At 30.3% G+C, this 13108-nt stretch overlaps 1 protein-coding gene across 2 annotated transcripts in view; it reads left to right on the top strand.

Annotated features, from left to right (window-relative positions):
• The window catches only part of LOC113548885 (protein tincar), a 68081-nt gene that overhangs the window by 49422 nt on the left and 5551 nt on the right, over positions 1-13108 (top strand). For both annotated transcript variants that reach the window (XM_026949978.1, XM_026949979.1), the window contains exons 3-9: positions 2368-2685; positions 3461-3610; positions 5332-5525; positions 7054-7702; positions 8843-9002; positions 11136-11274; positions 12306-12455. In XM_026949978.1, coding sequence (XP_026805779.1) covers positions 2368-2685; positions 3461-3610; positions 5332-5525; positions 7054-7702; positions 8843-9002; positions 11136-11274; positions 12306-12455 — 1760 coding nt within the window. The remainder of the gene's footprint in view (positions 1-2367; positions 2686-3460; positions 3611-5331; positions 5526-7053; positions 7703-8842; positions 9003-11135; positions 11275-12305; positions 12456-13108) is intronic.

Here is a 13108-nt window from a genome sequence, read left to right as displayed (position 1 = left end):
TTAGTGACGAGAGCGATTATGCTACTGCCGATAGTAATGCTCACAGAAACAAATGATTACGAAAAGCCGCAAAGAGTAGAACATATCACAAAGACCTCGTCTTGGTGTAGACTGTGAAGAGTATAATATAATGTGATACTCTACGATGATCAGCCGTACGCGTTTCCGATGAATTTCGCAAAATCTCATGTACGTGTATTATAATATAATATACGAACATTTCGTCGTTGCACGTCACTCGGATTAGCAGAATGAACGAACCCAAAACTGTTTCAATTATTCGATGTTTATGTAGTTTATGTATTACAATGATGGTGGTGTGCGTTCACAAAGGCGCGCTTGCACTACAGTAATAACATTCCAAAGATACTGTCGTGATGTGACATGGGTTCATGCCTTCGTATATAGTTAAGTTATACTGATATAAAAAAAACGACGTCCAACTTTAACCTTAGAATCTGTGTTATTCCGTATTATTTTCACATAAAATGGTATGCATATTACATATATTAGTATACATTTTTAGATGGTATATGCCTCGCTGGTTTGATTTTTCATCGTATTTCCCTATTTAATAATATTTTTTCTTACAACAATTATCCGAGAATATCTAGTTAAAATATTTATTTTGGCTAAATTATAAAAAATATTTTCAAATTCTCTTTATTTTATTTTTAACATATATTAAAGTATGCACTTATTTTAAAAATATTTGATTCAGTTGTTGACTACAATAATTATGATTATCTATGAATACATAGACTTCACTACTAATTTATCCTATTTATCTCAATAATTTGTCTGTGATCAGTAAGAGAATAATAGGTAAATCCTGGCGCCATACAATTTTACTCTAGGAAGCAAATTCTTTAACACGGTTCTGGTTTTAAGTATTATATAGTATTATATACTTTTTGCCTCTATATTTGCATAAATTAATATTTAAAAAAAAAACTCAGTAAATAATTTGATTGATACGTACGTACGTATCAAAACTGTAGCGGAAAAAATAAAGGCAAATTGAATATAACGACGTACTTATATAAACGTAATAGGAAAGTTATCGAAAGTTTTGCAGAGATAATACTTCAGTACGTCGGAAGACACTCAAAACTTTACGGTACAATATACTATATATGTATATATATATATACATATTAGTAAATTATTATCATAAACGGTTTTGCGCCACCGACCGGTCTGGTGCACGATACGTAAACCTATTACTTGTACAACACGATCCTATAGTCTAGTTGTGCTTACCATAACACTAATAATATTATGTATTAAAACGCGTAGGTATGCAAATTATTATAACCTGAACGTGCGTATTACGGTGCACGTTGTACATTCGAACCGACGAAATACAAATAATAATCCTTTCAAAAGTCCAGTCAAACAATTTGTGCGTACACAGCAAATTTTTATTATTCAATTCTCGTGATATTTATGTGTTATACTTTTTGGCAGCTTTAAACCACTTACGTCCGTCCTTGTGTTCGTTATTTGTTTATTATTATTATTTTATATTCTATCATTAGTATTTGTATAATGCGTTATCGTTGTTAGGATGTCTTGAACACTTTACATGATGATCTTCGCCATTTCTTTGTACATTTATGTATTATTTACATGAATAGTGTATATTATGATAAATTATTATATAATATGATATACAAGGGTTGCCTACTTTAGGGTGTAAATTTTCAAGTAAAATATTAACTGTTACAGAATTATTAACATAGTTAACGACTTTGTGAAAGATGAAATATTTATCTCCGAATGCATAAATATAATAAGTTACAAAAACTGTTTTTTTTTTCATTTGGTCTTGAATAATTTATTGTTAATAATATTATGATAGAAAACAGAATTAGTGATTGTTTGATAAATTATTAAAGAACAAATAAAAAAAGTTCGTGTTTAATATTTCTAACCACCCCAATATTCAAATAAATTACTATACTCCTTCAAATTGTTATTTTAATACTATATAACACATAAATACGATGTTTAGTTAGGTTAATAAAAGTATAATTTCAAACACTATTTGATAAATAATAAACACTTTACATAGTACCATGTACTACGTAGTCATATATATTAACATATAATTTTATCAATAAAATACACTTTGCGTCCATCTCGACGTGTCTGTATTTTTGAATCGTATACCGATAGTAGCTGGTATCAGCCATATAAAAAATAATGTAGAATCATTTTTAGAACTAATCGATTTGCTGTCATCAAATAAACTATCATTGATAGTGAATTTTGAATTTGACCTAAACTAATAAACATCTCGTGGTACACACGATGGCATTTTAAATACTTGCTTACATTTCAATTTTTGAAAATAAATTTCAGAGTACTTAGAAGTAGTATGGCCACCGAAGAGCGTACTCCCGCCCCGGTACGAAGTCCACTGCTTCGTAGCTACCATCGGTATGGCCGCCGTGCTAGTACCTTTGGTGGCTTTCACCTCCGCCTTTCGTACCGGAAACATGGCCAACGACTCGGACAAGCTAGGAAACCTGTTGGACGTCCGCCGACGTCGCCTGTCGTCCTGCTGGACCCACGGGCCACCGTCTTCTTCCACGCTACACTCGTTCACGGCGCTCGCCCTGCTGGTGGTCAAACTCATGATCGAAGCCAGGCTCATACAGGCCGGTCTCATGTCCACAAGTAAATAATAATATATACTATACTACCTATATATTGTGTATCATATAAGCGTTTATAAGTCATACGAAAGTGCGGATAATGATGTAGAGGACAGTGTAAGCGATATAGTCCTTATATTTTTTAACGTTAATGTAGTGAATTTTTCAAGTTTATTCTTTTAACGTCAAATGAATATTATACTATATATTTCATGTATTATTAAAGCAAAAATGTGTAAAATGTTTTTTAACAAATGTAACAACTCACTAATTGTTGACTGCTGTTGGAATTTTCACATCCTCTGTTTTAATATTCAAGTAGCGTATGCATTGTGTCATTTTTAATTTTTACTCGCTTGTGTAGTATTATGCGCTACGTGCATAATTTTGTTTTTAATCCGTTTATCAACTAGCGTATGCTGTATGACAACGATATATGATATTTTTTTTTCTAACTAAGTCTGTATAATAATAACTCGCTTAAACTCATGCAGTTTACCCTTGGAATATTAACCCTATAGTGGCCTAGCATTATAATATTAACTGTAGGTGGATATAAGTGTATTATATAATATTATAATATACGGAAGGTACCTAAATGACGCCTTACGCGGTATGCCTTTTCACTAATTCCTATACACAATAGGAGAGTATGTTCTATATATATATATATATATATATATATATATATAATGTATATCTATATTGTTCGTCGTAAAGCACGATGCAACCCACAAACAACCCACGCAGTGTAATCTACTACGTTTCTCATCTAAGTTTGTTATGTGCATTCTCAGATAATATTTGGAATACCGACTTGGACTTTCTGGTCCTCGGTGGACATCAGTCCAGTCCGCCCAACATCACGCTTAAAAATATGCACATTGAACCCAAGACACAGTCAGTGCTCGTCCCACAGTCGCCGCCGCCATCAACGAATAGATCATGTAAGTATCATTTAATTCATCGACCATGAATTTTTGTTTTTTTTTTTTTAATAACACTGATATAAAATTGTAAAGTATTGCATATCGTTTATGAATCATAAATAAAATGTATGATATTTTATTTGAAAACAGCGATTAATAAATGTATTTATAAATATTTTCAACGAATTTATAAATTTATTTATTTCACGTCAATATTAAATATTTAAATGGTAAATAAACTATAGATTATAATAATATTGATTTCGCAGAAAAAATGTATGATTATAATGTGTTATTTACATTTACATCGTACAAAGTTTTATTGAAAATAAATTAAACAGATGACTAAGTCGCTAATACAATGTATTATAAAGTTGAAATAAACAAAATACTTGTGTATACGTAATTTTGTTGGAAATCTATTATTAATGGTAAATGTTATTTTCTATTTAGGTTAAAAAAAACGACACGAATATTGTTAAATATATGGATTATTAAACCTTTTAACTGAAAAATAAAAACTTATGAAACTTTTAAACTACAATCGAATCATTATTTTATTTTTCGTAGCAGATTCATATACAATTATAATTGAACATTTTGTGACTTGTAGTTATTTAATTAATTTAATAGAAACAATATTATTGAAATATTAAATTAAGTTTTAGTTAATCGTTATTTTTAAATGTATGATTTAATTTTTAAATAGGTAACGTTAAAAGAAGATATGTGGATTTAATGCTTCCTTTTATAAAATAAATTTGGTTAATATTTATTTTAACAAAAATTATTTTATATTTTACATTTTACTGCAGATTAACAATAAATATGTGTAATAATGTACTTATTTTTTTTTTAACTATGTTTAATAACATAATATATTTGTTTTGCTTTTTGTTTACCGTGAATACAGAATCCAAAATTAATTAGATTTTTGTGGTCAATAGCTTCAGTAGATGAATAGAATAAAAATTATTATAGACCCCTTTTAATTGTCATGATTTAAGTTAAAACCTAATAGAATAATTTACAATACTCTCACTGTAAATAACAAAACTATAGAAATAATAATATAAACAGATAAATAGTACGTAATAATAACAGGCGCCATCTTGACAAAGGTTTTTTTTTTAAATCATTTATTAACTATTTATTAATATTTTCTAAATTTAGTAAAAGAAAAAAAAACATTTTGTATATTTTATTAGATTTTAATGAATAAGTGCATATGTAGAATTTGTACTAACACTTTACGTGGTGCATTAAGTCGGATATACATTATATATTAATAAATTATATTATTCATTCAAAACATATAAATATATTTTGAAAATTTCGCTGCAATTAATTATATACCAAAATTATAATTCCTATAATATAACGAAATTATAATAAATGTTAATATATTCAACGATGTTCAATGTTTTTATCCTTAGATATATTTTTATAAGAAATTATCGACATACTTTTCATTGTTATTTGATCATTTTCTTAATGACAACCCAAATTTTTAATATTAAACCACAGCGCTTTAGTTTTCTAAAAAGTTTTGATGTAATATATTGGTTGTTGAACTAATCATTAGTTATATCAATATATAAACATAAGTATTTAAAGTTAGGCGAGCAGAGTAAAATAGTAAGGTTTGGTGTATTATCCTTTACTTTACCTAATATTAAGTATTTTGCTAGTCTAAACTACTACAATGTAATAACGATTGAAACCCTGACTATTTTCAGACACTGCTGATACTGATGGGGTCATGTCCGTTGAGTTTTTCAATTACGCCATGGCCTTGTTCATATATTGCGGGCGGTATGCGTCCGTTTTTTGGGAGACTAACAAATGTTTCGCCACGTTATTCTCCGTCCAGTTATTTGCCAACGCTATTCAGTGCCTGTCACTGTATCTCTTCACCTGCATCCTTTACAAGGTGAGACAATATTATTTACACTCGATTACTGTCATTTCGTCGAAGAAATGTTTAATAATTGAATTACATTTAGTTATCAGACATTTGAACCGCGATGATACCATATATTTTGGTTTATATAGCTATATCGCGGTATAAAACTGCATTCCAAATAAAATAAATTTATAGTTCTATATTTTATTATCGGTAAATTTTAGATTTAAATAAATATAAATTTTTATTACAATATAGCACCATAAAGAATCTTGATTTCAGTACTTGAATGTAAATGAGATAACGGTTACGGTACCTACCTAAGGTTTTGGTTTCAATTAGTTTCAAATGGTTCTTTCCAATTATTTTTGATCGTCCGTCCTGACACCAGATGTTCCAAATGTTTACTCCGGTCCTATACTTTACCAATTTATAACCACGGCGAAGCCTGTAACCTAACCCAAATTTTATTGAATTTCCAATAATAAAGTAATTACTTACCAACTATGCACATTTAGAAATAAAAGTGATAAGTAATAGCAATATCGGTGGTAATTGGTAAGACAATTTTCGCAAATATAAACTAAAAATTTAATGTAAAAGTGAGTTATCCTTAACTATCAAATACATTGCATCATATTATACTGTAATTATTTATGAAAATAACTTTCATTGAAATAATTTAAAAAACGTCTAGATTAAATTTAAATACAGGCAAAAACTGAAAACTTAATTAAATAGTGAAATAAGATCATCTCCGTCTTCCTCCAGTTGTTCTGAACAATTCGGGGATATGAACCCGAGAACTAATCGAGTACTTACTCTGTACAAGCAATTATAATTTCTTATATAAAATTAACAAATTTAAATTATCTTGCTTGTGAAGCTAACGGCCGGTGGAGAATTTATACTGCATGCGAGCAGAGGAGTATAGGTTGCACTAAGTACGTACTCGTGTAAGTGAATACCCTAAGTTAATCAAATAAAAAAAATACTGATCATTAGTCACAAGGTATCCGTTTATTACGCCCACACAGCAACGAATAATAGTATAATATATATTGTGTGATAAGAGCGAGAATTCAGCAATAAAATTTCAGTCAAGTGTGACAATCGCGACACACGCGTCGAAGGCTGCAGTAGTGCAATTCGCTCAAGACGACTGAAAATGCCTTCCCGCTCGAGTAAATAATTATTTTTTTTGTTTTTTGCTCACATCTCTACCGCCTCCGTAAAGTCTTTACCGATATCGCGTTAGCCCATAACGAACTGTTTCTTGTTATTTTCGGTATCTATAGATCGGTCAAACTTTTTCACAGAACAGCACGGGAGTAACCCCCCTGTACACCAGCGTATAAAAACATCGTTGCGTTTGCTTAAATTAATCCGATGCGGACAGTAATTTTACCCGATACGTGCTGGACGGTAAGACACCACCGTAGACTGGTCAACAGATCAGACGTGCCAACGAAATAGAAAAAAAACCATCATAAATATATTATTATTGTTGTTATTATCGCCATTAACGTAATCGTTGAATTACCGTGCCCCGCAGATGCAAGTGTTGGGCGTCTGCAAAATGGTGAAGGAACTGCCGGCCGGGCCCACCACGTACCACCTGGTCCTGGATCACCTGGACACCGCGGTCCTGTTCACCGTCACCACCGTACTGATATTCGTGTCCAACTCGATAGTGTACTACTACGGGTACACGCGGTTCACCGGGTTCGTGAAGCGGCAGACGGGCGGCCGGAAGACGGTGGCCGACGCCTACTCGAGCCTGATGCCGTACTGCGCCAGCGTGCTGGCCCTGCTTGCCGTCGTCGCGTCCGAGAGCCCGCTGCTGTACAACGCCATCGTCGTGTTCCGGTCGTCGCTCAACGGCGTGGTGTTGGCGTGCCTGCTCAACTCCACCGCGCACGTGTTCGTCTGGATAGCCATGTGGTCGGTGCTCACGCTCAAGCCCTGTTGGATGTTCGACCTGCACCTGTACTTGGAGTACGACCCCAAGGGCGGCGGTAGCGGTGGTGGCAGCAGTGCGGGCGTCGGCGGCGGCGTTGAAGGCGACGACGGACAGCGCGTGCCATTGCTGGTGGTGGCTCAGGGCGCCACGTACTCGCTGACCGAGAAGACGGCCAAGCGCATCGTCACGTCTGTAGTGGAACGGGTGGTGGCCGACTACACGCGCGTCTCTGCCAATTCGGGTGAGCTTGTATATATCATTGCGGTACCGCTCATGCTCGTGCTTATGCTTCTGTTATTATATTATCGTTATACCGCTGTACGGTACTCTTACACTGTAATATATTATGGTATTGGTGTTCGAAACCGCCGGTTAACGTTGGCCCCCGTGTTTGAGAACCAAACGCGGTGATATGGTTACACGCGTAATGTTATGGTCTTTAAGATCGTCGTATTAAATAGCTTTTGTAAAAGAAAAAAAAACATTTCAAATAAGTGCCCAGCTTTGGATCCGATTAGTCACTATTTTACTCGTCTCTATTCTGAAGTCGTTAAACTGGTCTTGTATTGATTGTTAAATGGCGGCCTACCAATTACTTTAATAGCAATGTAGTAGGTATAATTGCATATACGCACGAAATGTAGCACCGACGTACGTAGGTATAATAGGTTAGGCTCTGTTAATTATTCGATGACAGTCAAATTAATGAATGTATATTTATTAAATTATAATATAAATTAACTCACGTTTTATAATTTAATTTTTTTCCTCTGTATTTTGCATAGTAAACGGTGGTGTGACATCTGTGGATAATTAATTTTTCAACATCAAGTATTAAAGACATCATTTATAATATTAATATACTTATATATATATATATATACCTAATTACTCAAAAAACATATGAGAGTCGAAAAGTCGCTTACACTAAAAAATAGTTCAATTTATTACAATTTTTTTTTTGTTTATTTTTTATTTAATCAAATTAATGTTATTGATAACTTGAACAAAATCAGAAATATCGCGTTAAGTTAAAATAGTTACACTTCTTAAACTTCAACCTATAAATCGAATAGTTTAAACACTTTAAACTATACAACAGAGTCACTTTATCAATTATTTTTACTGATATATATATACATACATATTATACGTATTAATTAATACTGTCTTAAATAAAATATACTGCAATATTTTATTAAACTAACGGTAAAATTAATTAATTATTATATAATACTAAATAATGTGGTAGGTTACATACAATTCAGAAGGCTTAAAATGATGTTCTTTGTTTTTCGCTAAAAATGAATTAAATACCTTGAATTTTAACTGGTTAAATTGTTTTAGTACTTTTATTAAAATTATACCACTCTTATTTCAGATAAACACAAGTATAAAAGAACACCAAAGACAATGAGCGATGAACAAATATACTGGCCTAGACCAAAGTCGAGTTCAGGTCGTAGCTGTATAAGTGAAATGGAAGACTCGGACGAACAATCAAGTTGTTTTGGTTGTAAACGGACAAAGAAATCTACAAGGTATGTATATTGGGGGTTATTCTTGTTTAAAATTCATTTAAAATAACCGTGTTTTAAAAAATGTATTTTCGTTTAAATTATAAAATAGCAGTCATACCGTTTTTCGTAATTATTACGTTTGTTCCGGTTTAAACTGTTCAGTAAACAAATAACAATAATAATGAAAAATGTTCATAATTATCATAACTATACTGCCCCGGTAAAATTATGATTGTTAACCTTGTAACATAATAGATTATGTATTTTTTTCAAACGGTGTCTACTGCAGATAATATATCATAACAACATATATCAATTAAGAACTTTCAATGTAACGAAACAGTCACGCGTATTGTCAACTGCATTTAATGAGTAACGATAGTAGTTCTCTTCTGACCGCACCTACGTATTCATTACAACGGTTTTTAACAATGAATGACGGCATACGAAAACAATGTCAAAAAAAAAAAACAAATGATAATAATAATCGTCTTCTATAGCCTACACAAAAAAAAAAAATTGTTTTTATCATCAATTATTTAATATTTATAACGCTTATATTTTTCCAGATATCAAATTGACTTTTTATACAAGCTTATAATAGTTCAAAAATATCATATACATGTATAGGACAGTTGTTTTAATATCAAATACTCATTATTTCAAGAATTAAAAAAAAAATGTTTTAAAATGTACAATATTGCAATTCTAATAACAAACATTAAATAATATAATATATATGATTTTTATATTACACTATTTTTTTACTTACTTTTTTTTTAATAGTGAACCATTATCGTAACAAGATTTTATACTAAGCAACCAATAATTTTAGTTTTATTTTTATAAGCTATGGTCAAATATTTATGGAACATGTTAGACTCTTAGATACCAGAATGATAAACGTATCGATTATACAACGATCATTATCTCTTTTTGTGTATTATGTTTATGTATACGATTTACAGTAGATAAGAATATTTTGATCTTAAACTTTTAAGATAGTTTTTCAAATAAATATTGGATTTAGTTGGCACTTTCGAATAGTCCAAATAAAAAATTTCTTGTATTTTTAAAATAATCAAAAAAAAAAAACAAATACAAAAAAAAAAAATTTAAAAAAACTGTATTTTCATGCAAAACTAGTTTTTGACAACATTGATTTTTTTTTGATTTTATTATAATTCAAAAAGAATAACTGTAAATACTTGAAATATTAATTTAATGTTTAACTACACGGTGTAATTTTCAAAACATTTTGACTCTGTTTAAGGTATTAATAGACATTTGACATTCTACGTTTTTTAAGCTTTTTTTTATAAATATTGATAACAATTTATTCGCTTGGTCAAAAAGTTGAATATTAAAAACAAAAATGTTCATAAGTTGTTATTTATGTTTTTTCAAAACGTGTAATGTACATATACTGGACCTCGCCGTATTATTACTAATAATAAAATAATTTACTATAGGTAATAACAATATAAATATATCATAAAATATACTTAAAGTAATATAAAGGCTGACAGACTGTTTTAGCTTAGGTAAAATTGTTTTTCATAAGCAATGAATTCAAATTTAACATTCATTTTATATTACGGAGATTTTCTCAATGAAGAGGTATAGATACTGCATAAAGCGATTACCGTCTTTCTCCTTTTTACATAATATGAATATATGATTATCAAATATTAAGTGATATTAAATAATAATTATAATAATAACAACAACAATAATAATAATTTCAATCAGCCAACCAATATTTATCTCATTTATAAGCATTTGTAGTTGCGTGACAATGAAAGAATTCAATATTATGGATGATGGTGCACAATTAATTCGTTAAAACGCTTTAAACGTTTATTAATAAAACTATTTATTCAATAACATTTAATATCTGTATAATTTAAAATACATTTTAAAGACTAAATTCGTTAGATAAAAATTATTTTTATAAATATTATAAATGACATAAATCAAAAACAAAGGCAATACCTATAAATAATACCCTAAGAATTGAAAATAGTTATTCTATTTAAATTTTCCATTTATTTTCAGAAATAATTTATTAGTATTTACTTTTAAAATAATCATCTTGAGTCGAATACAGAGGACTACGGCAGTGTTAATCTTAATATATTTTTTTCATCACAGAGGTATACCAATGGACAAAATCGACCGAAGAGGAGTCAGTCCAGAAGACGACGGTGATTATGCGAAGCTCCGTGAATTACCGATGGTCGCTAGAGCCACAAACGATCATAGTGACGACAATACATCTGAGGACACGAAGGTAAAATCGATCATAATGGTTCGTAATCGAAATATGAAACCACCACGTGTATCGTTTGCGTGTACGAAGATACTATTTATAGGGTGTCTGATACCATCCGTTCACCTTTAATGTACTTAGAATTATCATGTTTGTTTTTAAAATATTATAACTTCACTAGGCAGTCTCGTGAATACATGTAACGAATTAAAAAAAAAAAAACATTAATAAATATGTAGGTATTCTGATTTTGGAATTTATGATTTTACCGACACTAAAAACTGAAAAATATTACAAGAAGTTAAGTGTACTAAAGTCTAAAAGTATAGCAAAAATATTAATTAAAAAGAAACAATTATGACGTGGTCGAGCATGAGAAAAACACCCAGTGTAGTAATAATATTATTGGGTTCTGAAGTTTTTTCTTAGGTTACCCACCGGTCAAAATATATATTTCTTTTGTCTATATATTTTTAATTTCATTTATGCAGACAGAGTTCCAAATTTATTTTGTGTATAAACGACAACTTAAAAAATGATTGTACTCACGGTCTTTCTTCGATTTCGTGATAGACAAAAAAAAATCAATAACTTGCATTGTTTTCAGCGATTTTGTCTGTACTATTTTATTTATTCTTCATTCATAGAAATGTTTTTAATGGGCTGTAGAATAACGGCATTTTATTTCTATTCACTCCAATATAAAATCCTAACTGTTTGGTTTCTAAAGAACAATACATTATTATTATATCATTAGTGATAAATAATACTTTTTATAATGATATAAAATCTATTTTAAAATATTAGTATATTAAAATAGTATAATATTTAAAACAAAATCCTACGTGAGCTACTATTTTTGAGACAATTCGAATTTTTTACTTTGGTTAAGGTTCAAATACAAAACTTTAAGTTAGGTTTCGTTTGGGTTTGTTATAGCATTAAAAAGTTCGGCTTGTAAATCTAGATTTGTAGTTGTACTACTATAATCTTATACAACTTCTGGTCACAATTACGATTGTATAATATATGGGATTTTCTCATACCTACAGCTTTTGGACACAGTCCGGGAAGGTGTAATTACATACGCGAGCGCCAACACAAGAGAGTTGTTCTACTCACCGGCCACACCACCACCACCTCCGCCACCCTTGCAAGAAGACATAAGTTCAGCGGCGGAATTCCACGCCAGCAAAACCCAAGTGAGTACTTAGTAATACAGTAAAGGTATACATACACCTTTCTCGACGATATAATAGAAACAAACAGTTGAATGTGTTGTCAGGCAGAAAAATTAATTACCTTTGTATCTGATATACAATCAACTAAAATTTAATGCTAGCCGAGTTAATGAATAATTTAAAGCTTTGTTGAGTAGAAAAAATAAACGAAAACAAAAATTCAACAAATTAAAAGTTGACAGTTATAATTACATTTTAAAATAACTTTGCCAATTAAAAATAAAAGTATCTTATTAACTTAATTTAAACGTTTTTTTCAAATGATTTTGTATATTAGACTTCTGTCAGGAATGAGAGGATCGTCAACATAAATTAGTAGTAATAAAATATACCTCGGTAATTCATAAGACTTAATGTCTGTTTTAAGTTTAAAATTAACTCACCATTATTCTTATCAAACAACTAATGTGTTAAAAATAATAATAAAACAAAAATATAAAGAAAAAATATAGTTATAATGTATCTGTATCTTAGAGTGTAATGAGTAATTATATTATTAAAATATAGCAAGTTAAATTATTATTAATACATTTAACTTATCAAGTTGTCAATAATATGAGCAGCCCCAGTGAAACGATAAATGTCGTCCTACTAGCTTTCAATAATATGCGTTG

The sequence above is a fragment of the Rhopalosiphum maidis genome, chromosome 4 (genome assembly GCF_003676215.2).
Source record: "Rhopalosiphum maidis isolate BTI-1 chromosome 4, ASM367621v3, whole genome shotgun sequence".
NCBI classification, from domain to species: domain Eukaryota; kingdom Metazoa; phylum Arthropoda; class Insecta; order Hemiptera; family Aphididae; genus Rhopalosiphum; species Rhopalosiphum maidis.
The sequence above is the reverse complement of the archived record's forward strand: the minus strand, read 5'-3'. Positions and strand labels throughout refer to the sequence as shown.